Raw genomic sequence first — 23,762 nt, forward strand, 5'->3', positions numbered from 1 at the left:
ATACCGGGACACGCGAGCCACGACCAGATCGAACTTGCCCGTGGGACGGGTGCACTAGCAAAGTGCTGAAAGATTGTCAAGACTTGGCAGATTGGGTCGCCAAGGGAAGGGTGGAGCGGAACGAACGGGGTTTCGTTCAACTGAAGGGAGGACGAGACCTACCAAACGAAACCAAGTACAAGCGTGGACTGGTGAAGACTCGATTCGAACGATATTTCGAAGAGAACCCATCGGCCAAGACCTGGATCCTCGATATCCCCCAGACTCCCAAAAATCCCTTGCCTCCCGCGCTAGCCGGAATAGATGTCAGCCAGCACAACGCCTACACCCTCCACAGTTATCAAGGACCTTCCATGCTAGCAACTGCGGCGACTTATACCCTCCAGGGAGAAAGCGACCCGACTGAAGCAGCCGCTGTGAGGGATTTGATTTTCAAAATGGAAACTCGTCGATCAAAGGGACGTACCGACGCGAATAACTCCTCGACATCTCCACCAGGTCAACCTCCCTCGTCAAATACTAATGTCGGGACCCAACCAGATCCCGAACCATCGAAACCAATTCCTCCAAGAATCGTGTCTCCCACTAAACCGCCCAAACCAATCATCGGAAAATTACCGGACAATTACGTTCCCCCACAAGAAAGGACGGTGGGGATACAACCCAAGGAAGACTCCAGGAACTACCGATACCGAGCACCGATAGAAACTGAGGCCGCAATCGAACGAGTGATAAAAACCGGTATGACCAGCATGGTATCACTAAGGCAGGACGACCTCCTAGCAATCGCGCCGGAATACAGGAAAAAGGTAAAAGACTCAATTACAAGCAGGCGGATCGGAGTCGATGGAGTACTGCTTGAAGACGTCGCGTTACTCGAATCGGTATTGATGTTCGACATCGACCTAGCAAACGGCATGTACCCGGTTCCGGTCACACAAGAAAGTCTACAAAACTTCTTCACTGACTTTGGGGACGCGAGAGAGGGCGATGGTTTTTATGTGGCAAGAGAATCGCATAGTATCCGAGCCGTTAACGCAACAATCGGAGGTAGGCCAGCACATTGCATCCTCGACGGAGGATGCAGTATAGTCGTTATGTCAGACTCGGCCTGTAACGCGTTTGGCTTCGCGTTCGACCCAGAAAAACGGATCAACCTTCAAAGTGCTAATGGCAATACCGATTGGTCACTGGGACTAGCAAAAGACGTACCGTTCCGCTTTGGCGATGTGGTAGCCTTCCTCCAAGTCCAAGTGGTAGATTCCCCAGCCTATGACTTCATTTTGGGCCGGCCCTTCGAAATCCTGATGCAGGCTTCCTACAAAAACTTCCTTTCAGGTGATCAGCACCTCACACTAACAGACCCCAACACCTACAAGACTACGACAATCCCGACAGTTCCCAGAGAGCCTCCGCGGTTCAGAAAAGAGGACAGTCGGGAGTACCGAGTTTAACTCGGTACTCCGCGAAGGAGAATTCCACACTGACCAACAGTGCTCCTTCGTGTATGGAGTTCGAGGAGTTACAGGAGGGTAAAGAAGCGGCGTTCATCGTTGAATTGAACACCGCCGAAGTATCAGCTGACTCTTCGGAATTCCGAGGATATTTCTCTATTCCACTTATTTCCGCCAGTCTCGGGGATCCCCCGAACATCGATGAACTTAATTTAGCATTCTTACACGCTTACGCGTACTTTACCTACGACACGCCCACTTTCGAATCGTTCTCCCTCTGCTCTGCAATCCCAGCTGGAGAGCCACCCCACCCGTATACTGACCGCCATCCGAACAAGAGTCAAACTCTTCTTCAACAACAAAACTTACATACTCCTCACCACCAAAAATGTATATCCGTTATTCCAAATAAAAATCTACTTACCTTACCTACGTATGCTGCGACTAAAAAGAGGTACAAGCCCGTCGAACGACGCACCCAACCAGTCCCAGCAACGCTGCCAGAAAAGTTCCGAGTGGTCCGACACTTCCCATCCGACCCCTTGGAGCACCTACCTACATTAAACCCGACTCCCCCGCCATTTGTCCCGACTGGCCGTTATACGCTAGAGCGCAAGGAGTTTATGGACTCAGTCCACGACCCGAACTTCCTCTGGCCTCAAGAAATGGCAGCTATCCACCACCTAATGATGCTGCACGACAAAGCATTTGCCTGGTGCGAAGAGGAAAAAGGACAGTTAAATCCGGAATATTTTCCACCAGTAGAGATGCCTGTAATTGAACATACACCCTGGCGAGTACCGACTCTACCGATTCCACCTGGACTGATGGAGCGGATTGTAGAAATCGTCCGGGAGAAAATTTGCACAGGGGTTTATGAACCATCCAATTCGTCCTATCGGACACGGTGGTTCGCAGTGGTCAAGAAGGATGGGACGTCACTACGCCTCGTCCACGACCTCCAACCACTCAACGCGGTCACCGTCCGCGATTCTTCTATTCCCCCAATCCTTGAAAACTTAGCTGAAGCATATGCTTGCCGTTCCGTTCTCGCAACTCTCGACATGTACGTAGGATACGACGAACGTACATTGGCGATCACCTCACGAGACTACACCACCTTCCAAACGCCTCTTGGCGCGCTCCGCCTAACCTCAATCCCCATGGGCTGGACCAACTCCCTACAGATCTTTCACGGGGATGTTACCTTTGTGCTGCAACCGGAAATTCCAGAATATACCATTCCCTATGTCGACGACGTCAATGTTCGCGGTCCCCCTACCCGTTATGAACTCCCGGCCGGGGGATTCGAAACAATACCTGAGAACTCCGGGATCAGACGGTTCATTTGGGAACACCTCAATAATCTCAACCGCATCCTGACACGCATGGAATATGCCGGGGGTACCTTCTCAGGTTTGAAGACCTTACTCGCAGTAGCAGAGGCGCTCATTACCGGTCACCGTTGCTCATACGAGGGGCGCGTACCTGATCCTTCTCGATTAGAGAAGATTGTCAACTGGGGACCCTTACTCAAACTCACAGACGTCCGAGCATTCCTTGGCACCGTGGGGGTATGCCGTATCTTCATAGACAGCTTTGCGGAGAAGGCGGAGCCCTTGGTGAGACTTACACGAAAAGGTATCCCTTTCCAATTCGGAACAGCCGAGTCCAACTCTCAACAAAAGCTCAAAGACGCTCTCGTATCGTCGCCCGCAATACGTCCATTGGACTACTCAAATGGTGCGCCAATCGTGCTTTCCGTGGACTCCTGCAATATTGCAATCGGATATATACTCATGCAACAGAGCCCGGAGGACCCAACGATTCGATACGTGAATCGCTTCGGTTCAATCACCCTTAATGAACGGGAAGCGCGCTATAGCCAGGCTAAGCTCGAGCTGTATGGGTTATTCCGCTCTCTCCGAGCCACACGCTTATGGACGGTCGGCGCGCAGCATTTCGTGGTGGAAGTGGATGCATTATATATCAGGGGGATGATTAACAATCCTGATATCCAGCCCAACGCCGCCGTTAATCGATGGATAGCGGGGATCTTACTCTTCTCATTCACGATGGTCCATGTTCCGTCTGAGCGCATTGCAGCCGATGGGCCGTCACGTCGAATCCGCCAGCCCGGAGACCAACCGGAAGACGATGACGACTTCGAAGACTGGATAGACCAAGCTAACGGCTTTATGCATTTTATCAACAGTTCCCCCTCTGCCTCTTCATCCCTCAACACCTTGGTTACCCTCCCTATCTTCGTAGCAGAACCTATTACACCACATGAAGACGTTGACCTTGTCCCGTATTCCTCAGTACCCAGATCGCACCGCGCGCGAGCAATTGACAACCGGCTCGATTCAATCAGGATCTATCTGCATTCCCTAGAACGTCCCGAAGGCTTATCAGACACCCAATACCAGCAGTTCATCAAGTATTGCCTCCAATTCTTCATTGACTCCACTGGACGCCTGTGGCGAAGGGATCCACAAGGTAACCACCGCCTAGTCGTCCCTCAACATCGCCGACTGGCAATCGTCAAGGAGGCCCACGACAGAATGGGCCACAAAGGGGTCTGGGCCTCTACATCGACTATTCGCGAATGGTTCTGGTGGCCTCGACAGGCAGAGGACATCAAATGGTATATCCGTACCTGCCACCTATGCCAACTCCGCCAGACCGAAAAACTCCGAATCCCCCCAGTCGTAGCGGAACCGTTAGGCCTCTTCGCCAAATGCTACATGGACGTTATGGAGATGCCCAAGTCAGGTGGATTCAAATACATTGTCCACGGGCGTTGTTCCTCATCCGCCTATCCCGAGTTCCGCAAGCTTCGCCGACAAACGGGAGAAGCCATAGCGAACTGGATATTTGAAGACATCCTGTGTCGATGGGGCACCCTCCGGGTCATCGTCACTGATAATGGCACCCCGTTTGTGCTCGCTCTCGAAATCCTCGCGAAACGCTACGGCATACGACACATCACAATATCAGCTTACAATTCTCAGGCTGCGGGAGTAATCGAACGAAAACACTACGACGTCCGGGAGAGTATGATTAAGGCCGCCAAAGGCGATGCTAACTCATGGTCCCCGATTGCACCCTCCGTCTACTGGGCTGAACGTGTTACGCCTCGACGCTCCACGGGTGCAAGCCCTTACTTTCTCTCACATGGGTGCCATCCCTTACTCCCTATGGACATTGAGGAAGCCACATACTTGCTCCCCCCCCCCGCATCAGTCCTTTCTACCACAGACCTCCTCGCCCGACGGGCACGAGAGCTTCAAAAGCGGTGGGACGATTTGGAGGACATGCGTAAACGCGTCCACCAAAATTGGTTGGAAGGACTTCACCGTTTTGAACAACAGCACCTCCACTCAATCAAAAATTACAACTTCAAACTCGGGGACCTGGTTATCGCTCGGAATACGCGGGTTGAAAAGACGTTCGGCGCGAAGAATAGAATGCGGTACATGGGTCCCCTCATCATCATACGCCGAAACCAAGGAGGGGCGTACATTGTAGCAGAATTGGATGGGACTGTATGGAGAACTCCTGTAGGTGCTTTCCGGGTCATTCCGTACCTAGCACGTTCCTCCCTGCCATTACCGAACCTAGATGAGTTCCTCGACATCTCCACCAAGGAGTTAGCCGAACTCGAAGCCTCGGAAGACAATGACACCCTCGACGGAGAGGGACTACTTCCAGAGTAGTACCCCCCCCTATTTCACTTTCTCATTCCCTCTCTCTTTCTATTTCTCTCTTCTCTACCTTTCGAGTTCGAGTACCCTGATTTCGTACCATACACGCAGTTTTGTTTCATTTGATATATATATTATGCTTTATAAAACTTCACAGCTTCGTCTACACGTTCCCCAACCAGCTCCAACCCCGCTCAATGCCTTCCCAGTGGTCCGCTCCCCTCTCGTACTCCCGTACCAAATTGTCCCGCAACCACCGGTTACCAAAAACAGTACCGTCGCAATGGTCATGACTCGGCTCTGTGTGCCAGAACTCGTACACGAAGGTAACAGCCCTTAACAGAGTAGCGAAACTGAAGAATCTACAGGGTCGGTAAGCAGGCGGTGGTAGGAGGAGAAGTGTGCGTTCCCACTGGTCACTGCCAAAGTAAACCACTGTCCTCGACCCCGCTTCCCCATTCCCCTCCTCGAGTATTACCACCAGGCGCTCCCGCTCGAAAGCCAGTTTCTGCAACAAACCCGGATTCCAGCTAATAGCCGTCGCTACAGCAACGCGAGGCAACGTCGACAGGGTACCGGTAGGGAGTTGCGGAAGTAGGTCGTAAGACTCTAAAGGAAAAGCAGCGAGCGGAATGGCCCCCACAGGGACGGTGCGTGTTTCGGCCATCGAATAGGCCCACACCATCTCGTAGGCAATGAGGGGATCATGGGGCCGAAGTTCGAAGCGTTCAAGAGCCTCGGTGTATAACCCGCGGTGGTACTCATAGTCGTACCACTCTTCGCGTGCAGTAATGGACATCGTTTCGTTTCCTCCTTTTTTTTCTCTTCGGTCGATAGTACATTGTACGATGTGCACATCGCTCCTACTTATACGCTCTCGGGCTGTTCATGTTTTCTTTTTTTAGGTTAGGTTCCGTTACCTGTTTCAGGACCCGTCTTTCCTTCCCCTATAGTTTCTCTTCAAAGTGGAGAGGGGATGTCGAGCTCCACATGCTTTTGATCGCGGAACTCGACAAGTCCTACGCACTGGTCAGTGCGTCGGACTGAGGACGGGGTTGACAAGACCGACTTGGCGTTAATACCTCAAAATCGGGCCTTCGGTTACTGTTGTCAGTCGTCCGGTTCCCTTATCGAGCACTTATCTCAGAACTCCTCTGCATGGCTTGGTGTTTGAGGGTCCATATGTTAGTTTCAGATTAGTAGTGTACACGCAGGTCGGATCTCCCCTCCCTCCTACTTAGAGAGTAGGTAGGAAGAAAATAAAGTTAGATTTTTACCCCCCATCTTTTGGATCTAAGTACAACCAAGCAAAAATCGTACGAATTCTCTCAGTTCGAGCCATTCCTCAGACCAACCTAAACCTCCCGTCGTACTCGAGACGGATCTACTTCGTGTGACGGACTAGATCTCGTTTCATATCGGACAAGGGACGGTAGACTGCAGTGAGAATGGAGGGGGTAAAAGTACAGGGTAGGATAGACATACATTGTACTACAGCCAAAAATCACCATCCGAGTCCCCGTATTCCGTCTCTGAGACAAGATTATGATCATGAGCTAATCAAGTCCAACCTGGCTTACTGAACGTGGTGTCATTACCGTGTCTCATCCGACCCACAAACATGATTGCGAGCGAAGAGCGAAGCGAAGCAATACTGGCCATACTTAGGGTGAAAAATTTCGTCAATTCTATATTCGCAAATCCCACGAGGTCACAGCCACCGCCGTTTTTGGTAATTCCTGTGAATCCCTCGTTATCGAATTCAGTCGCGACTGTCTATCTTCCATAAGGCAATGGGCCGATAATATCCTTTTGTACGCATATAGAGGGAAAGGTCAAATGTATTCTTCTGTAATAACCCAATGTCAGTCAATGATATCGTGTAGTTTGCGGGGGAAAAGACGTCCCGCGAAGCGGGGCACGGACAGATATTGGTTTGGAAAGGAAATCCAAAACCAATACGTAGCAGGCCATCGACGTCGAATCCAGTACGCAAGGAGTGCAAGGGTGTGAAGGAGAGATATCACATGAACCCAAACATACCACACGGAGCCAAGCTCCCAGAGCACCGCTCGCTGAGGGTGAATGTGAAAATTGACCGGTCCACCCGAAAACCCCAACAGAGCATGGGCAAAGTGAGATGATATTTAAGATAGGTCAAATTCTAGATCTTCTGTAGTGAATGGCAAATTGTATGATGATGCGAATGCCCTCATACGTGATTCCGACTGCATTGCTTGAGCCACTGCTAATGGAATAACCTTCTCCAGCCTTCTCCAGTATATAAGGAAACATAATGACGTCCAGCCTCCAATCTTCATGATGACCTCTGGAGGTACCCCAAGCAATAGGTATGCCAAAGATCCACCAATACGGAAACTATGTCCAAAGACCTCCTCGAGATTATGCAGTCTGAAGATGCCGGTAAACCAAGCAATAAATGCCGATTTGACCCAGATAGTCCACGATGAACCTTCTCTGAATGCAAAAAATGGAGTATTTGGAGGAGGTGAATGGTTGACCTTTAGATGATTTTCTACTGCCGCGACTGGACATAATGGATCACCCGGAATTTCAGTGAGAAAACATTCACCCCCCTTTTCCCTAGTGGTCTTTGTCCATGGTAGATGGAAAGAGATAGTTCGTCGTCCCCCTACTACTGAGCGTGTGATTCGAGTTGAACAGAAAATGTCATGCTCCGGCGTGACCTTAGTTGCTGATTTTGGGATAATTTCACCCAATCTACGGCAACCCCAGTATGCTGTAGTTGCTATCGCCCATGTGGAAGCGCCGTGAGGTGTTGAGAGGTCAAGATGTGAATGGAGAGCGAGAAGATGGTGACGCTCGATTGGTCCCCATTGAGCGCGTTTAAAAACTGCGCCCTTCCGTTCTGCGGCTTTCTTCAATGATGGGAGCCATCCCTCCTGACCATGCCACGCTGCGTTGTTGTATAGGTGCCATAATCGAAGTCCACTCAGCCAATTCTGGATGCACGAACCGGTACATGTCCCCATAAATTCTGCAACAAATGCACCCAAAAGTATAGCTGAAGCGGGCATTCTCGCCCCCTCCGGGATTAATTCTGCATCACAGAATTGATTGAAACGAAGTAGTCCTGCCCCATAAGACTGTCTAGTGTCATGTGTTGTAGCTGTCAAGAGACCTTCAAACATCTTGATTAGTAGACGAGGCGAAATTTCGATATTGCAATTTGATTGCATATGTAATGAATATGGTGTAGTCCATAGTAAGACTCAACGATCTGCAGGAACATTAACTGGGCGATATATGCTGGGGGCCAATGTGTTGGATGGTCCTGGGCGTCGTGCCTTTTTCTTGGGCAGAGAAAGTGCTGCTGTAGCCCGAATATCGAGAAGATGTATTGGGATCGGGAAGGGCTGGAGACTATTGGTATCTGCATTTACCACATGGAGGATGGGTGAAGGTGTGATTTTAATCCTGATTCCAAGGTCAGACTCCATCAATGCATTTGGATCGACTAATTTTCCAGTACTGCGGTTCGAGAGAGTTTGAATTGTAGGATCATTGCCGTTAACGGCTGTCCTTATAGGTGCATTGTAGATACACAGAAATGGAGATGACATTAATGGATAGGTTCATACAATAAGGAAGATAGTTCTGCAGGCAACAAAAAAGATCTGGTAAGATGGAAAGATGCCACGCCTAGTACACCCCGTGATATTGGATCCGCCGGATTTTCAGCCGATGGAATATATACAAATTTCGGAATGATAAGATGTTCTGCAGATATAAGATAAGTATGATGAACGCAAAGGTTTGTAGCGATATTCCGGCTGCGGCCTTTTTCATGTGCTCCAATAGCGCCTGTATTGTCGGAGTGCATAAGGAGATGGATATTGCGGTAACCAAGTTGAACGATGAAATACATGAGAAGCTCTAGGGCAATGGCCTCGAGCCAACCTATGTCCCGGCCTGGTACCTTCCATGCTGGTAGAAGACCGAAAGCATACCACTGGGTCCCGATAATGATGCCAATGCCCCATGAAGTAGAAGCATCAACGAATATGTGTAGATCCTGGAGTGGCTGCAAAGGATGCAGTTGACGGAAGAATTTGGGTATTGATAGCTGGTTTTTCCACCATTTCAGAGTGCTTATCAAAGACCCTGATGCACGACGGGTGATAAAACCGTTGTCGAGAAATTGAGACATGAAATTTGAGATAGATGGAAGATACGAAGATCCAGCAACATAGACAAAGCATACGTGCACCAGGGAACCATGGATGATTTGGATATCTAGAAGAGAAAGACCTTCGTGCCTCTCAATTTTATCCAGAAGTGCCACCACTCTTGCGAGAAACTTGAACCGTTTTGGCTCTGGCAAAGAAACACGACGGGAAATAAGATCCCAAAAGAAACCAAGGAAAACCATATCGAATGCAAAACGAAGCCCGGTCTTGGTTGGGTGCCATGGTATACCCAACTCTGCGATGAGGGCCATACATTCATCCCGATTGAATGAATAGCTGTATGGTTCTTCCGCGAAACGACCAAGTGGATCATGAAAACGCAAGACCATCATATCATCTTCATATTTGAATGGCTCCACCTCGCCATGGCCTAAGGATTGCCAGATATCCACGGTTGCATTTGCTATCTGGCCTGAATTACTGCTTGCCGGTTGTAATCCAAATGGGTGACAATGATCAATATAGTACTTCCCTTCCACACATATGACCAGGTATGGTTTGTGAGCCGGGATGACTGGGCAAGTACGATGGAAAGCTTTGATATCGAAAGCACAGGCCTGGGTGCCCTCTGGAGATGATGCGATCTATTGATACCAGATATTATAACTGTGTTAGATGTGCAAAGTGATATGGGATATGGGGAGATAGAGATAATCCTAGCCATATCGAGATAGGGATATTGATATTATGATGTATAATGTGGGATATGGGATGTAATGGATGATATGGATCAAAAATGAAGGAGAGACTCACCGCATCGGCCACACGAGAAGGCATATCAAAGCGTGTCGGAAAGTCTTCCTTGTCCACAAAACTATTTACCGAACCCATATTCTGTGCATCTTTGGAAAGGTGGCGGCAAATGCGCACTTTTGGTGGTAGATCTGGACCCTGGTCCTGTTTCACTACAACGAACGGAGAACAATAAAAAGGTCCCCCGAGTATGTGCTCCGCTTCTGCCTGGGTGAATGGTCCAGACATTCTTTTAGCCTCTAGTTCTGTATTAATGTAATCATAAATGTCAAGATGTTCTATGATGGAGGGGTGATTTGGGATGATAACTGTTTCTGTGAGGGGAGGCATGTCACCAATTGGAAAACCAGATATAAGATTATTGACCAGAAGGGGATACTTTTCAGATAGACCACATTCTGCTAGAAGTTTGGCAAAGGCCTCAGCATTATAAGGTGTGATTATACAATTGTAGATCTCTATTTTGAGGGGTGTAGCGTCGGAGAAAGGAGTGCGATGTAAGATAGTAGATGAAAAATCTTTATACAACAGGAATCTTGGATCAGATATTGCAGAATCACGCGCGTATGACACCGTCGACAACGCGGAGACATCCGGCACTACGAGAGAGAGCAGCATGTTCTCGTCCACAGAGGCTACAGGTATGGAGCCGCCCATCCTCGTGCTGGTACTGACAGCCATTGGCAAGGTTGTAGGCAATACAGATGCGTTTTGATTCTTTTGAGCTGCCCAGGGGCTTGGTAGTCCGGAGCTCGCCATCCTGGTAGACTGAATAAAACGGTTTTCCATCACTGAAAGTGACGGCGGTGATTGGATGGGAGCGGAGTAGATGTGACGACGCGCAAATGAGACACGTTGGGGTGGAAGAGCGATTCGGCGAGTCTGCAGCCCGAAAGGAACGTGGAGAATCATTTGAGATAGTACGATGGGCTTTCGTTGCTCCTCTCCCTTGTGAGTCTGACTCTAAAGGCCGCTTATTGGAAGATGACGAGGATAACGAATGTGCAAGGAGTTTTATCTGCGAAAGAATCGCGAGGTTCTGGACGTAGTATTCCTGACTAAAAAGAGTACCTTCCAAAATCTCATTTCGTGATTTTCGCTCGAAATTATACCAGATAGGATATGATGCCTCGAAATCTGGATAGTTTTTGAAGAAATCAACGTGTTTTCGAAATTCTTCTGCGTACGATATGATAGGAAGAACAGAGAGGTCGAGTTGCATTACAGGAATAGGTGACAGGATTACTAGAGCTGACAAGTAATTTTCCATACACTTTTGCCACTGCATGGGTGACACACACGTATGATCGTCGTCGTTGCCCCACAGTGTCATCATCTTGAGCATGTCAAAGACAATCACCTTCAGCGCCTCTGCCAAAGAGCCCTCGGACATCGGTTCCATTCTGTGGACTTTTGTATGGAGATCGTGAAGCCTGTGTTGAGCCAATTTAAGACGATCATGGGTGAACCAATTGACTGGGAGGTAAAACTTGTGACGAATGGAGTAAAGAAAGACATCCGGGATGATTGTCCTAGGCTGTTGACCAGAAACGCGTTCGACCGGGTTTGAATGGATCAAAGACCCTGCGACTGGAAGTGATTTTGTAGTTTCCTTGGTTGCCGTCCCAATTCGGCTTGAATCCTTCTGAAGTTTGAACCGCTCTAGCTGCATCAAAATGAAGGTAGGAAGTGGTCCTACTCGATCGCATATTGCAGGATTGGAAGCTAATAACGCGAGCTCTTCATTCGAGTAAGGATAGAGAGCTAACAGAGGAGGACCAATGTCCGGAAAAACTGTTCTGTTATTCCAGCAATTCACGGTGGCTGACATGCTATCCTCATTGTGCGTTTCAGCGATGCAATTGTGAGCGTTACGAATACGAAGGGAATGTCCTGTGGTATCCAAAAAAGGTGGGATAACTAAATGCGCCTGAAAATCAAAATTATCTGGTATAGGTGGCGGTATTCCTGCGTTAGGGAGTATGTTGACCATTGAAGATATATGAATAAAGCCAAAAAACGAATGCTTAGTGATAAGAGAAAGAACGAGTGAATTCTTGTGTACTGAGATGGATGCGAAGAGCAAGAGACTAATTGACGCGCACACAAGTTTGGTAACCACTCGTCGCTGCCGGGCCGTCTGAACTAGAGTTTCTACCCAACTTTGAAATGATATAACTCCTACTCCCATTGCCTTATCTAACACTTACGCTAGCCGGAGCAAGCTCTCGTAGCTTCAGCTAACAATTACCTTGTACATTCTTACTTGCTCAGTATAGCATCTTTGTGTAATCATTGTAGTGTCGATAATTGTTTTACGGAGGTGCGCCAGCACCGACACCCCTCGAAACTAGAATTTCGAAGCGAGCACCACATGTGAGACGTACTTGGAACGGACGAAGGAGGCCAGAAGGAGGCTCACATGCGAATGCATGTTACGGACATCTTCCCCCGCATCTGGAGCAATATCTTAACTCGGTTTCAGATGCCTGGGAATGTGACGGACAGCGAGCCACAGCTAAGAGCATCTGCATCGTTGAATCCTCGTTTGCGAAAATAGCACAAAGAATCGTGATGGATCGAAGGGTTTAGGTGCGTACTTTTCGAATGTACTTGCAAACAAGTTTCTTTTCAAGTTCCGGCGTTGAAAGTTAACAAATCTTCAGGTGCTGATAGCGTTTACTGGTTGCTTGCAGAATCAGAGTCATGAGAATGATATTATCATGACTAGATTTTATTGTGTGCTATACATTTAGTTACATACAATAAATATGAAGTTCCGTTTGTACAAAAAATAAACGGAGCCTCAGTCACATAAAACATACAGCGCCTGAGAGAAATCACAGCTCGTGAGAAAAACATCCACTGACTGCGCCTCAGCAAAATGTATGGAGCTCAGCTCACCAGTATCATATAATGTACCATGCTCATGAGTGATATGTAAAGTCGTGCAATGCAGTTTGGTTATTTTACTAATGCACGGCGCTTAAGATTATATGTAACCAGTGGCTTTATATTTACTATGGGCTTATCTAGGACAGTGGGTATAGTAGCGATCTGATAGCAAATTCATCAGTAAAGTCAACAATGCTAGATAGAGTAGGTGCGGCAATCTGGTGGCAAATTCAGCAATGGTATGCGTATGGTGGCGTAGTATGGAGGAGCAAGGCTCAGCAAAGACAGCAATGGAAAGGCTCAGTGGAAAGCAAGTAAGTCAAAAGCAGAAAGCAAGTAAGTCAAAAGCGAGGCAGAAAACAAATCTAAACTTGCTTCCAAGGATCAAGTCTTTCCCTGGACTTGTCAGAAAGGGGAGGTTTGTAGTATGTTAAGAATGCAGCCATGGAATTAGAAGGATTAGAAGTGGAAGTACTAGCTTGGGAAGTAGACGCAGTAGCAGAAGTATTAACTTGTGGAGTGGAAGAAGTTGGTTTTTCAAACAGGTTGGAGGCGTACTCTCGGTCACTAGAGTAATCGGTCCGGAAGCCAAGATCGTCCTCTACCTCATCCACTGTAACGCCAAAAACTATTTTTGTTATCAACTTTTCTTCAAAATTTGTTACAAAACTTACATTTCCTTGCACGGTCTGCATTTCTCAGGATACTCCTCATATGAGGTGATCCTGTTTGCCTCAAAAATGCTCGTGATCTTGGTTTAGGAGTATTGGTTGTATCTTCTTCAGCTTCCTCTGTTTGCGGTTCCGAAGAAGACCCAGAGTAGCTTCTGAGGCCACTAAAAGAAGTAGAAACTTTAGGTATAGAATAAATTAGAACCACCAGCGATATGTGTCTAAACACTTGCCTTTTCTTTTCTTTGGAGGACGCTCATCTTCTCCAGAAGGTTCAGATTCTGATCGAGGCCTCTTCTGTGTAAAAGGTGGCCTCAAAGCGCCTGTGAAAATGTTTAAAGCAGATTTAAGACAAATATATCACTGCGTACCTTCAACTAGCTCTTCTTCCTCTTCGCTATTTCCTGATACTGCCCCTGTATTAACAATTTCCTCTTCGTCTACTTCAGTTTCCTTGCCTTCTTGATAATCCTTCTGGTCTTCGTCGGAGGTATTCTCTTCTGCTTCTTCACTGCCACAATCCACAACCCTTCCTTCTTCTTCTTCCTCGTCATCTTCGGTCGCAGAAAGCTCAGTATTTTCCTCCAGGGTGTAAAATGCAGTAATTGGTGTAACGTTCATTTGCTTGCCTTTTTGTATAGCCTCTTGAAATAAGCTAAGTCTTCCTTTGCTAATAGGCTCCCTCGTAACTATAAAATCAGTTAGTGCTTGTCTTAAAAAAAAGAGAGCACTTGCTAAAGTGGAGCTGACGGGCATTAGTGTTTGCAGATCCATGTTTGGTAGCAATCCTCCAAAGCATTTCTCCATCTGGGAAGAACGCACTTGGTCCTGTCAGCGGTAGCATTCCATGGGTCCTGTCCTTTTTGCACAAAATAATTTCAGGAAGATAGGCGTGGGCTGGATCACTATCGTGCTTGGGATACTCTGGATTTGACTTCTTGCGGTACATGAATCGAGAGTCCATGTATTCCATTACCAGAGGACACAAAGCCCGGAGCCTATCTGTCACCTCCTCATAGGTATCTTTTCTATCGAAGACTATGGGTTGACTGATGGTGGCTATTTGAGCGCAGCCAATATCAACAAGGCTAGTTAAGTCTCGATAAACCTTAGTGGGTTTCTGACGAGGGAAATATCCCTCCTCCTTATATATAAATAAAGTCAGAATTAATTTTGCTTTTAAATTTATTGCTCTTACCACCAAGTATGTTCCCACAGGATAAATTGACAAAGACATTACTTTGAACTCAGTATGTACCTCCGCTTCCTGAACAGCCGTGGTGGCAGGTAACCCTAGTTAGAAAAAGTGCAATTGAGAAAATGAAGGCAAGTCCTTACCGCTTTTGCTTTATTTTTTACCAAAGAGTGGTTCCGCTGACTGCTCTTTGTTCTATTAGTCTCCTCCTTAGCTTTGCTGAGCTTGGAGCTAGACGCAGAGGAGGCCTTGATAGATGCTACTACCGCTTTATGGGCAAGAGTAGAGCTGCCTTTTCCCTTTTGAGTGATGTTTCGCAAAACCTGAGCAACATGACTATCTTCTGGCTCCTCGGAATTGTTATCAGAATTGTTGCCTGGCATTTCCTCCTGGTCGCTTTCACCAGTGTTGTTCGGCTTTGCCTTCCTTGAGAAGCGACGGAGTTGGTCTGTAGCTGTGGCGGAGCTTAACCTGGACCGGGAGTTTTTGTTTTTATGTTTGGAGAAAAGAGCGTGCTTGTTCCGAGGCATTATCCAAGAAATAGAAATTTGAATGAGTGAAGATAGAGGCAGTAGAAAAGAAAGACCAAGTTGTGCGTGACTTTGGTTAATCCTTTGGTGAGTAATTACCTTTTTAGTCATTTTTGGCGCCGGGTGTTTGTCATTTCGAAAAATGTAAATTCACTCAGTTATAGTACCACAATTAAGAGGTGAAAAAATTAGATAAAAGGGTTATAAAGTAGTAGGGAAAACTCCTTGTTCAAGCCAAAACTTTGCATCGCAGTTGGTCTCCATGCCTGCCTCCCTTGCCTCCCGTAAGGTGTTGATACCAAGTTCTGAAGTCTGAAACATGGACGCCTGGTTAAACCAAACCATTGATCCTCTTCCTTCTGCTCTTGCCCAGGCGGAGTTTTGATCATGGGAGTGGCAGTTGCAGAAGTACAAGGGAGTTGAGTTGTCCCTGGTGGGTTTCTCTCCGTTTTTAGTGGTGAAGATGGGGAGGTCTGCAAAAGTTTGCTTGTAAGCTTGAGTTTGTAAGATTGAGGGGACGCTTACGCTCAAGGTCAACATTGAAGTGCAAGAAAAGAGATGAGGGATAAAAAAGGAAAACCCCCGGGGGTAGCTCTAGGGCTATACCCGCCTCCCAAATCACAAGCCAGCACTTCTCTCGGTGATCAAAATGACCTACTAGTACTTAGTTGTATGCCTGAAGACTGAGGGGCAGCTTACCGAAGACAAAAATCATGCAGACACCGAAAGCCGTGTTCTTCCAATCAACATGAGGTCGACAAAATACTCTTGGTACACCATTCCTTGCGGAGTTGAGGCAAAAGTTGAAAAACAGCCCAAACATTGCATGAATTCCAAATTTTACTTTCATGTAGTCAACGGAGTCTTGGTAGCGCTGGGCAATTGCCGGAAACCTGATTCGCAAGATGTTGCAGCCATAATTACTAGGTTTGTCAGCAAAGCAAAGCTTACATGAAACGCAAACTCACGTAAGAGTGTGAAAGATTTGACCAGGATTGAAGGCCCGAGTAATGGCAAGGTGATTGTTTTTCTGAAACTTAGTGGCTTCCGGGCGCTTGGTTGTGGGTTAGGCCAGCTTGCTCAAGGATAAAAGTAGCTTTACCTGGCGATTATTCCTGTCATGCCCTGCAATAGAAAACCAATGGTCACCTCGGGAGTTGTTCTGCATGTCGTCCTCAGAAAAGCCGTGAGTAATGGATTGCACAAAGTGCGGAATGGCGGTGTTGACTTTGGGAAGAATGTCTTCCAGAATGTTTGGGGTTAGTTGGGAGCGATAGAGAAACATTCGGCTGCTAAGATCGCAGACCGCAACTGCGAGGTGACTAAGATCAAATTAGTGTTGCCATTCACACTCAGGTTACCTGGCACTTACGGGACATATGGAATGCGAGTGATGCCCTCGAGGATGGTTTGTGCCACCTGAGATGCTCCTTGAGTTAATGCCAGTTGTATCGAACTTCTCATGTCCGCGGAGGCTCTAAGTCCCATCCAAGCAGGTTTTGATATTCGAGAGTCCCTGGGCACATCAAATCCATCTTGTACTGTGTGGACTTCAACTACTCTGGCGTGCTTCTGGCCTTGCCACCACGCGTTGTATTGGCGCTTGCGTTCCGCTTTCCATTCCTTCGAAGAAAGGTTTGCGGGGCGGAGTGCGTGGAATTTTTCTCGGGTGGGCGCGTCCATGGGTGAGCTGAGCAGAGCAGGGGATCAGTCAGGAGGGGCAGCGGCTGTGGAAATAAGAGCAAGCAAACCGTTTTTCATAGGACACGCTGGGAAATTGCGGTGGACTTTTGGTTTTGGCGATGCAGGGTGGGCGTGAGGTCTTTTTCCTGGGTCTGGGCGTGTTTGCGTTTGCGCGTCTTTTGCGCTTTCTAATGCGTCGGGTCAGCGTTGTGAGGACTTATGAGTGGGTGCGCAACGCACCTCGCGGACTTCTTTTGCTCCGCGTGAGTTGACCACTCTTCGCCGGATGTACCGTCCGTGTCCTCTTCATCACGCTCCGCGTCCTCTTCGTCATGTTCGATGTCCTCTTCCTCGGAGTTTTGCTGGGCGTTGGGATTCGAGGGCGTTGCAAAAGCATTCGGATTCGAGGGCGCCGGAAGAGCATTCGGATTTGAGGGCGTTGGAAGAGTGTTCGGATTCGAGGGCGTTGCAAGAGCGCGCGAATCCTCCGAGCGGTCCGCAGTGAGGTCCTCAAGAGCCTCGAAGTTGACCTCCTCATAGCCTGAAAAACTGGACTTCAGGGAAAGCTCCAGGATGCTGAACTCTGGGTCAGTGTTTTGAAGATTTTCATGCTGAGTAAGGTGCCTCAGGAGGCCAACTTGATGAAGTTGGATGTGTCTGGGTGCCAGGGTGTCCACCTCAGCTGGGTTCAGTTGGATGTCCTTCAACAGTGGAAATCTAAAGGGGTGATGAGCTGGATTCCTTGAGGCAGGGCAAAGGGCTTACCTCTGAGTGAGAAGCTTCATTGCCTGCCTTGCAGAGCGTCGAAGTTTCATGGTGGGAGTTACAAAAAGAGAGATTTCCCAGGACTTGTCACATCAGGCCCATGACAGAACGCGGCGGCACATGACGTGGGTGTCACGCGAGGGCGTGTTGATCAACAAACCGCGGTGGGCGCGTTCGGGGAGGCGCGGTGAGGGTGTTAGTCTGGGAGGCACGGTTCGGAGGTTGATCAGCGGGTGGGGGAGGGGTCGGTGGGCAAACGGCAGTCGCGTCGAGGAAGCAGGACGCGGTCGACGCGTCGATGAACAAACTGCGGCAGGGCTGCCTCGTCTTTGGGTGAGCGCGATGGATGAGCGTGGGGTGGGGCAGAGTGTCTGGGCACACCTCTGGACTTAATTCCCTTACTCTCTGCCCGAGACACCCGCGGCTCTGCAGCATTTGCACCGGGGCACAGTGGGAGGCACGCTTCTGGACTTAATTCCTCCACTGTGCCCCTTGGCGTCAGCGCACCGGCTTTCCCTGGACGACTCGCATGCATGCCGCAGCAGTTGCACCTGGCTGTGCAACCGAGAATGGTGGGGAGTTTTTGGCGGATAGAGCTGTTTTTCCCGGCGCTTGTACCTTTAAATTGTCACGTGGGAACTCTGACCGCGAGAAATCACCTCCGAAGTCTGGTTTTCCTGACCTCTCAGAGCCTCGGCCTTTTTCTCCTTCATCCTTCATCCTTATCAGACACACAATAACCCCTCAAACATCGCAGACACGAATCCCTTCATCCTATGTTTGTCCATATCAACGTCCAGCATCTAGTGCCCACTTCCATTGTCAATCCACACCCACAATCCAACATTCCCTTCTCAATACCGGTCTCTGCTATATCTCATACGTCAGGTTCTAGCAATAGTCATCGCACTTCTCAGTCACCTTATGTTGTCCTCGCATTGGAGGATACGTTCCGGATTCCGACTAGGGGTTCTGATTCTGCGGAAGAACTTGACTCCAGTGCAAGCGGCTCACGGCGGTGCGGATGTAATTTGCAGAGAGATTCAGAAGAAGATCTGGTGGTCATTCCTCCACTTGGAGATCGTGAAGTCAAAGACGCTTGGGAGGTGTTGGCGTTGGTATTTCCGATCATGTGGATGAAAACTATGATTGGAATAGCAACGAGAGGATGGAAATTGACAATAAGCTGGATGAACTTGGTATGGAACCGGAGATCGAGTGGGATTGTATTTCATCCCAGGTACCCTGGAGAAGCTCTTCTCCCGGCCCCTCTTTGAGTCCCCCACTGTCTAATAATTGTTGGACACCGCGGTGGAGAGTCGAAGCACTTAGTAGGATTGGAGCTCGAGTTCTGGATCGGACTAGTAGTGGAGATGGTGTGGACATGGACAACAACAATGCTTCCACGTCTGAGGGAAATAATGGTGGTGACTTCCGAAGGTAGACAGATACTAGCTGGCTTCTGCTATTGACTGCCTCATACGTTTTCCCTCTTTAACCAACCAATTTTTAATATCTGAACTTGTTATATACGTTTGTGAGACAGTGGTAGGCTAACTACAGTGCAGCAATTGTAGAACAATCAAAGCTCTGAGTAAATTTGTGCTAATCAGACCAGAAATAAAAAGAAATGTGTCACTCACGTTTGGAACTTGGGATGTTGAAAAGCTCAATAATTTGTAAAACTGCGGAGCGAAAGATGTCAGGAACCGTTGGGTAGTCTCCATATGACCTCATGCGGTCCAGAGTACGAGCTTTACAACCATCCTGAAGGTTTTCAAATTTAGTTTCCTGGACAAGCTGTACCAAACCATTATAAGACAAAGGCAGCTTCGTCGGATGTATAAGCTCCACGGTGATGTTCTGATACCAAAAAAACAACCATGACTTTTCACAATACTCATGAAGTTCATCTGGACACTCCGGAAACAGCATATCCCTTGGAGCAAGCTGGAAGGGAATAGCTGCTAGAATAAGTCTTGCTTCTTGTATACGCTCTCTTGCCTTTGCGATAATAGGATAAGCAAGTCCAATTGAAGATTCCTGGTCTGTGCTGTGGCACCTCAGAGGTGTATTCAGCAGGCCCATCACAGCTGGTTCAATCCATTCCCGAACCTGGGGGTGGGCTCTGTGACGCCAGGCAAGTCCAAGAAGCTGTGCAGAGGGGAGCTTCAGCCCCACAACCTTGCTCATAGCATAAGACAAAGCCCCATCTGCCTCCAGAAGGGCGGAAATGTCTAGAAGGTTGAGTATATTTGCAGGGACCTTGTCATCGAACTCGTTCCAACCACTGGAAGAAAATAAGGCCAAGGATTATCCATCAATTGAATATTTACTAACCGACAGTTCAAATACATAAGAAAACTTTCAAATTTCTCCGCGGTAATAGAAGTAGGAAGAGCAATAGGATTACCCTCGGTGCCTTGGTTTGGAGACTGAGTAGAGGGAGGAATGCCAAAGATATCATCCAGGACCTTTGAGCGGCATCTCAAACTATCTATGGAAACACGGTACAGAATAGTTTGTTGAGGAGGAAGCTCCTGAGGGCATTATAAGGATGCCTAACTTCAAAAACATAGAAGGGAGTTCCTTACCTGAACTGCGCTAAATACCACCATAATGCCACTGTCCCAGAACTGAGGAGATCGACTTGGTTGAGGTGGATTTTGGAAAGGAGCCTGAGATTGATAAGGAGGTGGAAAACTCCCAATCAAACCTCCATCTGCAAAGGGAGAAGGCTGCACTGGAACAGGTTGGTCCATAAGGTCTGGTGCGAAGAAGGCACTTATCCTTAGGCGCTTATGCTTACATAGCAACTCTACTCCGACCAAAAGCCTTCAGTGGTGTATACATGTCCCTTCCAGTGCTTCCCACTTCAAGAATCCAAAGGTCTCCAAATCTTCTCAGCGCAGTTGACCTTCTCAAATCCCATTATAACGCTGCTTCTCTACTATTAAGCCAAGGGAGTTTTGAAATACACCGAGTTCATTTCCACAAAAATGTATTAACCAACCAATCCCTGCCACTGCTGGATGAGATTGAGAAGTCTAGATTGGAGGAAGATATCCCTGTCCCATGGATAGAAAACATGGGTAGTGCTTTTGGGTTGTTGATTAGTCAAATATTACAAGCTGAAAAGACTGCCCTGGGAAAGTAAGCGGTATTATAATCTAATTATCTTTGGATTAACTTAGTTTCACAAAGTGAGACTGTTGGAGTAGATTATCTGCACCCAGTTACTACCCTTAAAACAGGAAAACCAGGAAGGCCAAGAAAAGTCATTAATCCAGTACTTCTTCAAGAAGCTATGGGAAGGGGTCGCCGGATATCTATAACCACCTTGGCTAAATGCCTTGGTATACACCGTCACACTCTCCGTCGGGAGCTGAAGAAACATGGGATAGACTACAAATTCACTTCCTTGACCGACAAGCAGCTGGATGAAATTACCAGAGTATTTAAACAAACAAAGCCCAACTCTGGTTTCCGGTATCTGATGGGATTTCTTGGTGAACACGGGCTAAAGATACAAAGAAGAAGGGCTATAGGCTCTTTACAGAGAGTGGATCGTCTGGGAAGAGCACTCAGGAAGAAAAATCTGATCAGCCGCCAGGAATATAAAGTGAAAAGGCCTAACGCACTTTGGCATGGCGATGGCTATCATAAACTTATTCTCTGGGGCTATGTTATTCATGCTTTTGTAGATGGGTTTAGCAGAACAGTGAGAATTTTCTTTTTTTCAAACTTTTTGACTAAACTTAAGCTCTTTATGAAGATTACTGCTATGAGAGCCAGTACCAATAACAGGGCTTCTACGGTGTTAGATCTATTTCAGGTGGCTGTTGAGAAATATGGCCTTCCATCCAGAGTTCGCCTGGATCGTGGAGGAGAGAATGTTGAGGTAGCAACCTTCATGATTCTTACTCGAGGTCCCAACCGTGCCAGTGCTATGTGGGGAGCCTCTACCGGAAATACTCGAGCTGAACGCACCTGGCCCGAAGTAGGTTCACAATTTGCTAGGGCATGGAGGGCTTTCTTTTTCCGCCTGGAAAGAGTCCATGGTCTCCAGCGTAATAATCCCAATCATTTATGGCTCCTACATACTCTCTTTCTGCCCTCAATCAATGAAGACTGTGATTCCTTTGTCCGGAGCTGGAATTCACATCCTATATCAGGAAAGGGTCATAATAAGACTCCTAATGTAAGGATTAATTATCCAACTTCAAAGTTATCTAACTTCAAATTCCAGGATATGAGACTTCTAGGACAACTTGAGCATGGAATTTATCCTGACATCAATGGCGGTGTCCATCCAGAAGTTTTGCAGTACTATAGGGTAGAAGAAATGGAAGATAAGGAAGAGGCGGAAAGGGTAGTGATTGCCAACATCAGAGAAGAGCAACATTCCCAATACTATCATGAGCCAGTGGCTGTCCCGAAACACAGCTCACCCTTCCAAGAGAACGGGAAAGAGGTAAAGATGTTTGCCAGGCTTTTACAAGAACTGGAGTCTTCGGACTTTATTCCCTCCAACTACAGACTAACACCAGGAGAATGGGAAACGGGAATTTATCCTATTTTTGAGACAATACCTTTTGGGAAGAGGGGCAATAGACGCCTTGAGGTTCCCCTTCCACCTCACATCTGGCTAAAGCGGGCTATTCAGTGGGTTAGATGCTTAGTTATAATGGATTCTATCATGGATTCTAGGCAATAATATGTTTACATTTTGCACTTGAATACAACCTTTGAAATAACTGACTCATGAGCACGGTACACTGTATGACACTGGTGAGCTGAGCACGGTACATTTCACTGAGGCGCAGTGGATGTTTCTCTCACGAGCTGTACATTTCTCTCACGCGCAGCACATTTTATATGACTGAGGCGATATTTATTTTTTGTACAAACGGAACTTCATACAATAAAGATGATATTGATACAGAGTAGTGGGGCGTTGAAAGAAGTCAAAGTGTTGGCGTTACTAATAACGACCTCCAGAAGGGTGCAAAGCATCCGCACGATTCCTATGTGCTGCAGCCTGTGCTTCAAGCGCATCCGCTTGCCGATGTCCCCCTACAGCAGCTTGCTCCCGTTGTCCGGCGATGATCTTGTTTTCGCCTTTAACACTACATGCAACAGCGCGTCAATATTATTCATGATTAATTTGGAGTATTGAAAACTCACTCCATGGAAGCACTCCCAGCGACTTTACCTATCCCACGTTCGACTTTGCCTTCGATTTCTTCGAGTTTACCGTGCATTTTGCTTGGGTTGGAGGGTGCACCTGAACCTGCTCCAACTCCTCCGGCACCTACACCTGCGGCACCTGCGCCGGCTCCATGGGCACCAGTGTACCCATCGTTGTAAGCATTAGCACCGGCGTTGGGAGCGTTCCGCCCTTGATGCCGTCCGAGCATCTCACCACCCGCTCCACCAATTGCTGCATCTCGTACGCCGTCTAGCAAGATGAGCGAAAACAATCAATAACTACGAAGAACACATATTCAGAGGAAGTTTAACTCACGTCCATGACCATGGCCCGCAGCTGCACCTGCCCCTGCACCGATCAGCCCGTCCCTGTTCCCATGTGTACCTGTAGCGGTTCCTCCTCCGTGGTGACCTGCTTCATGGCCAGCGAAACCACCTAGAGCGGCATCACGAGCTGTATGCCCATGGTGTCCTTCGTGACCAGCGAAACCACCTGCTCCAGCACCGAGAGCGGTATCGCGTCCGGTGTGGTTAGAAGTGGTGGTGGGGTTGTTGTTGTTGTGGAGTCCGAAAGGCATTTGTGGATATGTGTTGATTGAGTTAAGTTGTTTAGATGTGGATGATATGCGTTAAAAGTTCTGTGCGTTTGTTTTTCTTTCATTCTGG

At 47.9% G+C, this 23,762-nt stretch overlaps 9 protein-coding genes across 9 annotated transcripts; 3 read left to right on the forward strand and 6 right to left on the reverse strand.

The window, feature by feature from the left end:
• Positions 1-1,507: 1,507 nt before the first annotated feature.
• C8R40DRAFT_1034250 (uncharacterized protein) lies at positions 1,508-2,119 on the forward strand (the record flags this gene model as incomplete). Its single annotated transcript, XM_046223409.1, has 1 exon — positions 1,508-2,119. A coding segment is annotated over one exon (612 nt), but the record flags the coding sequence as incomplete, so codon positions are not given.
• Positions 2,120-5,324: 3,205 nt separating this feature from the next.
• On the reverse strand, positions 5,325-5,960 carry C8R40DRAFT_1165871 (uncharacterized protein; the record flags this gene model as incomplete). Its single annotated transcript, XM_046230759.1, has 1 exon — positions 5,325-5,960. One exon carries the CDS (start codon positions 5,958-5,960, stop codon positions 5,325-5,327), a length of 636 nt encoding a protein of 211 aa, XP_046090708.1.
• A 1,281-nt stretch (positions 5,961-7,241) lies between these two features.
• Positions 7,242-8,574, reverse strand: C8R40DRAFT_435197 (uncharacterized protein). The gene has a single exon (XM_046235059.1). It carries the CDS (start codon positions 8,380-8,382, stop codon positions 7,309-7,311), a length of 1,074 nt encoding a protein of 357 aa, XP_046090709.1. The 5' UTR covers positions 8,383-8,574; the 3' UTR covers positions 7,242-7,308.
• Positions 8,575-10,564: 1,990 nt separating this feature from the next.
• On the reverse strand, positions 10,565-12,396 carry C8R40DRAFT_435180 (uncharacterized protein). The gene has a single exon (XM_046235058.1). It carries the CDS (start codon positions 12,335-12,337, stop codon positions 10,703-10,705), a length of 1,635 nt encoding a protein of 544 aa, XP_046090710.1. The 5' UTR covers positions 12,338-12,396; the 3' UTR covers positions 10,565-10,702.
• A 1,010-nt stretch (positions 12,397-13,406) lies between these two features.
• Positions 13,407-17,935, reverse strand: C8R40DRAFT_1165874 (uncharacterized protein; the record flags this gene model as incomplete). Its single annotated transcript, XM_046230760.1, has 13 exons — positions 13,407-13,669; positions 13,716-13,876; positions 13,942-14,035; positions 14,084-14,401; positions 14,463-14,856; positions 14,911-15,005; positions 15,092-15,378; positions 16,406-16,491; positions 16,540-16,759; positions 16,810-17,127; positions 17,189-17,308; positions 17,361-17,837; positions 17,886-17,935. 13 exons carry the CDS (start codon positions 17,933-17,935, stop codon positions 13,407-13,409), a joined length of 2,883 nt encoding a protein of 960 aa, XP_046090711.1.
• A 726-nt stretch (positions 17,936-18,661) lies between these two features.
• Positions 18,662-19,329, forward strand: C8R40DRAFT_1165875 (uncharacterized protein; the record flags this gene model as incomplete). Its single annotated transcript, XM_046230761.1, has 2 exons — positions 18,662-18,999; positions 19,044-19,329. The coding sequence occupies 2 exons, from the start codon at positions 18,662-18,664 to the stop codon at positions 19,327-19,329; spliced, it is 624 nt and encodes a 207-aa protein (XP_046090712.1).
• Positions 19,330-19,467: 138 nt separating this feature from the next.
• Positions 19,468-20,647, reverse strand: C8R40DRAFT_1065860 (uncharacterized protein; the record flags this gene model as incomplete). Its single annotated transcript, XM_046225701.1, has 4 exons — positions 19,468-19,490; positions 19,529-20,175; positions 20,226-20,425; positions 20,480-20,647. 4 exons carry the CDS (start codon positions 20,645-20,647, stop codon positions 19,468-19,470), a joined length of 1,038 nt encoding a protein of 345 aa, XP_046090713.1.
• Positions 20,648-21,834: 1,187 nt separating this feature from the next.
• On the forward strand, positions 21,835-22,602 carry C8R40DRAFT_1244409 (uncharacterized protein; the record flags this gene model as incomplete). The annotated part of the gene is made up of 2 exons (XM_046233605.1): positions 21,835-22,086; positions 22,135-22,602. The coding sequence occupies 2 exons, from the start codon at positions 21,835-21,837 to the stop codon at positions 22,600-22,602; spliced, it is 720 nt and encodes a 239-aa protein (XP_046090714.1).
• Positions 22,603-22,869: 267 nt separating this feature from the next.
• On the reverse strand, positions 22,870-23,674 carry C8R40DRAFT_1165878 (uncharacterized protein; the record flags this gene model as incomplete). The annotated part of the gene is made up of 3 exons (XM_046230762.1): positions 22,870-23,014; positions 23,073-23,346; positions 23,413-23,674. The coding sequence occupies 3 exons, from the start codon at positions 23,672-23,674 to the stop codon at positions 22,870-22,872; spliced, it is 681 nt and encodes a 226-aa protein (XP_046090715.1).
• Between the last annotated feature and the right edge of the window lie 88 nt (positions 23,675-23,762).

Source organism: Lentinula edodes (assembly GCF_021015755.1).
Source record: "Lentinula edodes strain Le(Bin) 0899 ss11 chromosome Unknown C8R40scaffold_3, whole genome shotgun sequence".
Lineage (NCBI taxonomy): Eukaryota > Fungi > Basidiomycota > Agaricomycetes > Agaricales > Omphalotaceae > Lentinula > Lentinula edodes.

Excerpts from the sequence above, each read along its gene's own strand:
- C8R40DRAFT_435197 (XM_046235059.1), bottom strand. The coding sequence starts at position 8,382 with ATGCAATCAAATTGCAATATCGAAATTTCGCCTCGTCTACTAATCAAG.
- C8R40DRAFT_435180 (XM_046235058.1), bottom strand. The coding sequence starts at position 12,337 with ATGGGAGTAGGAGTTATATCATTTCAAAGTTGGGTAGAAACTCTAGTT.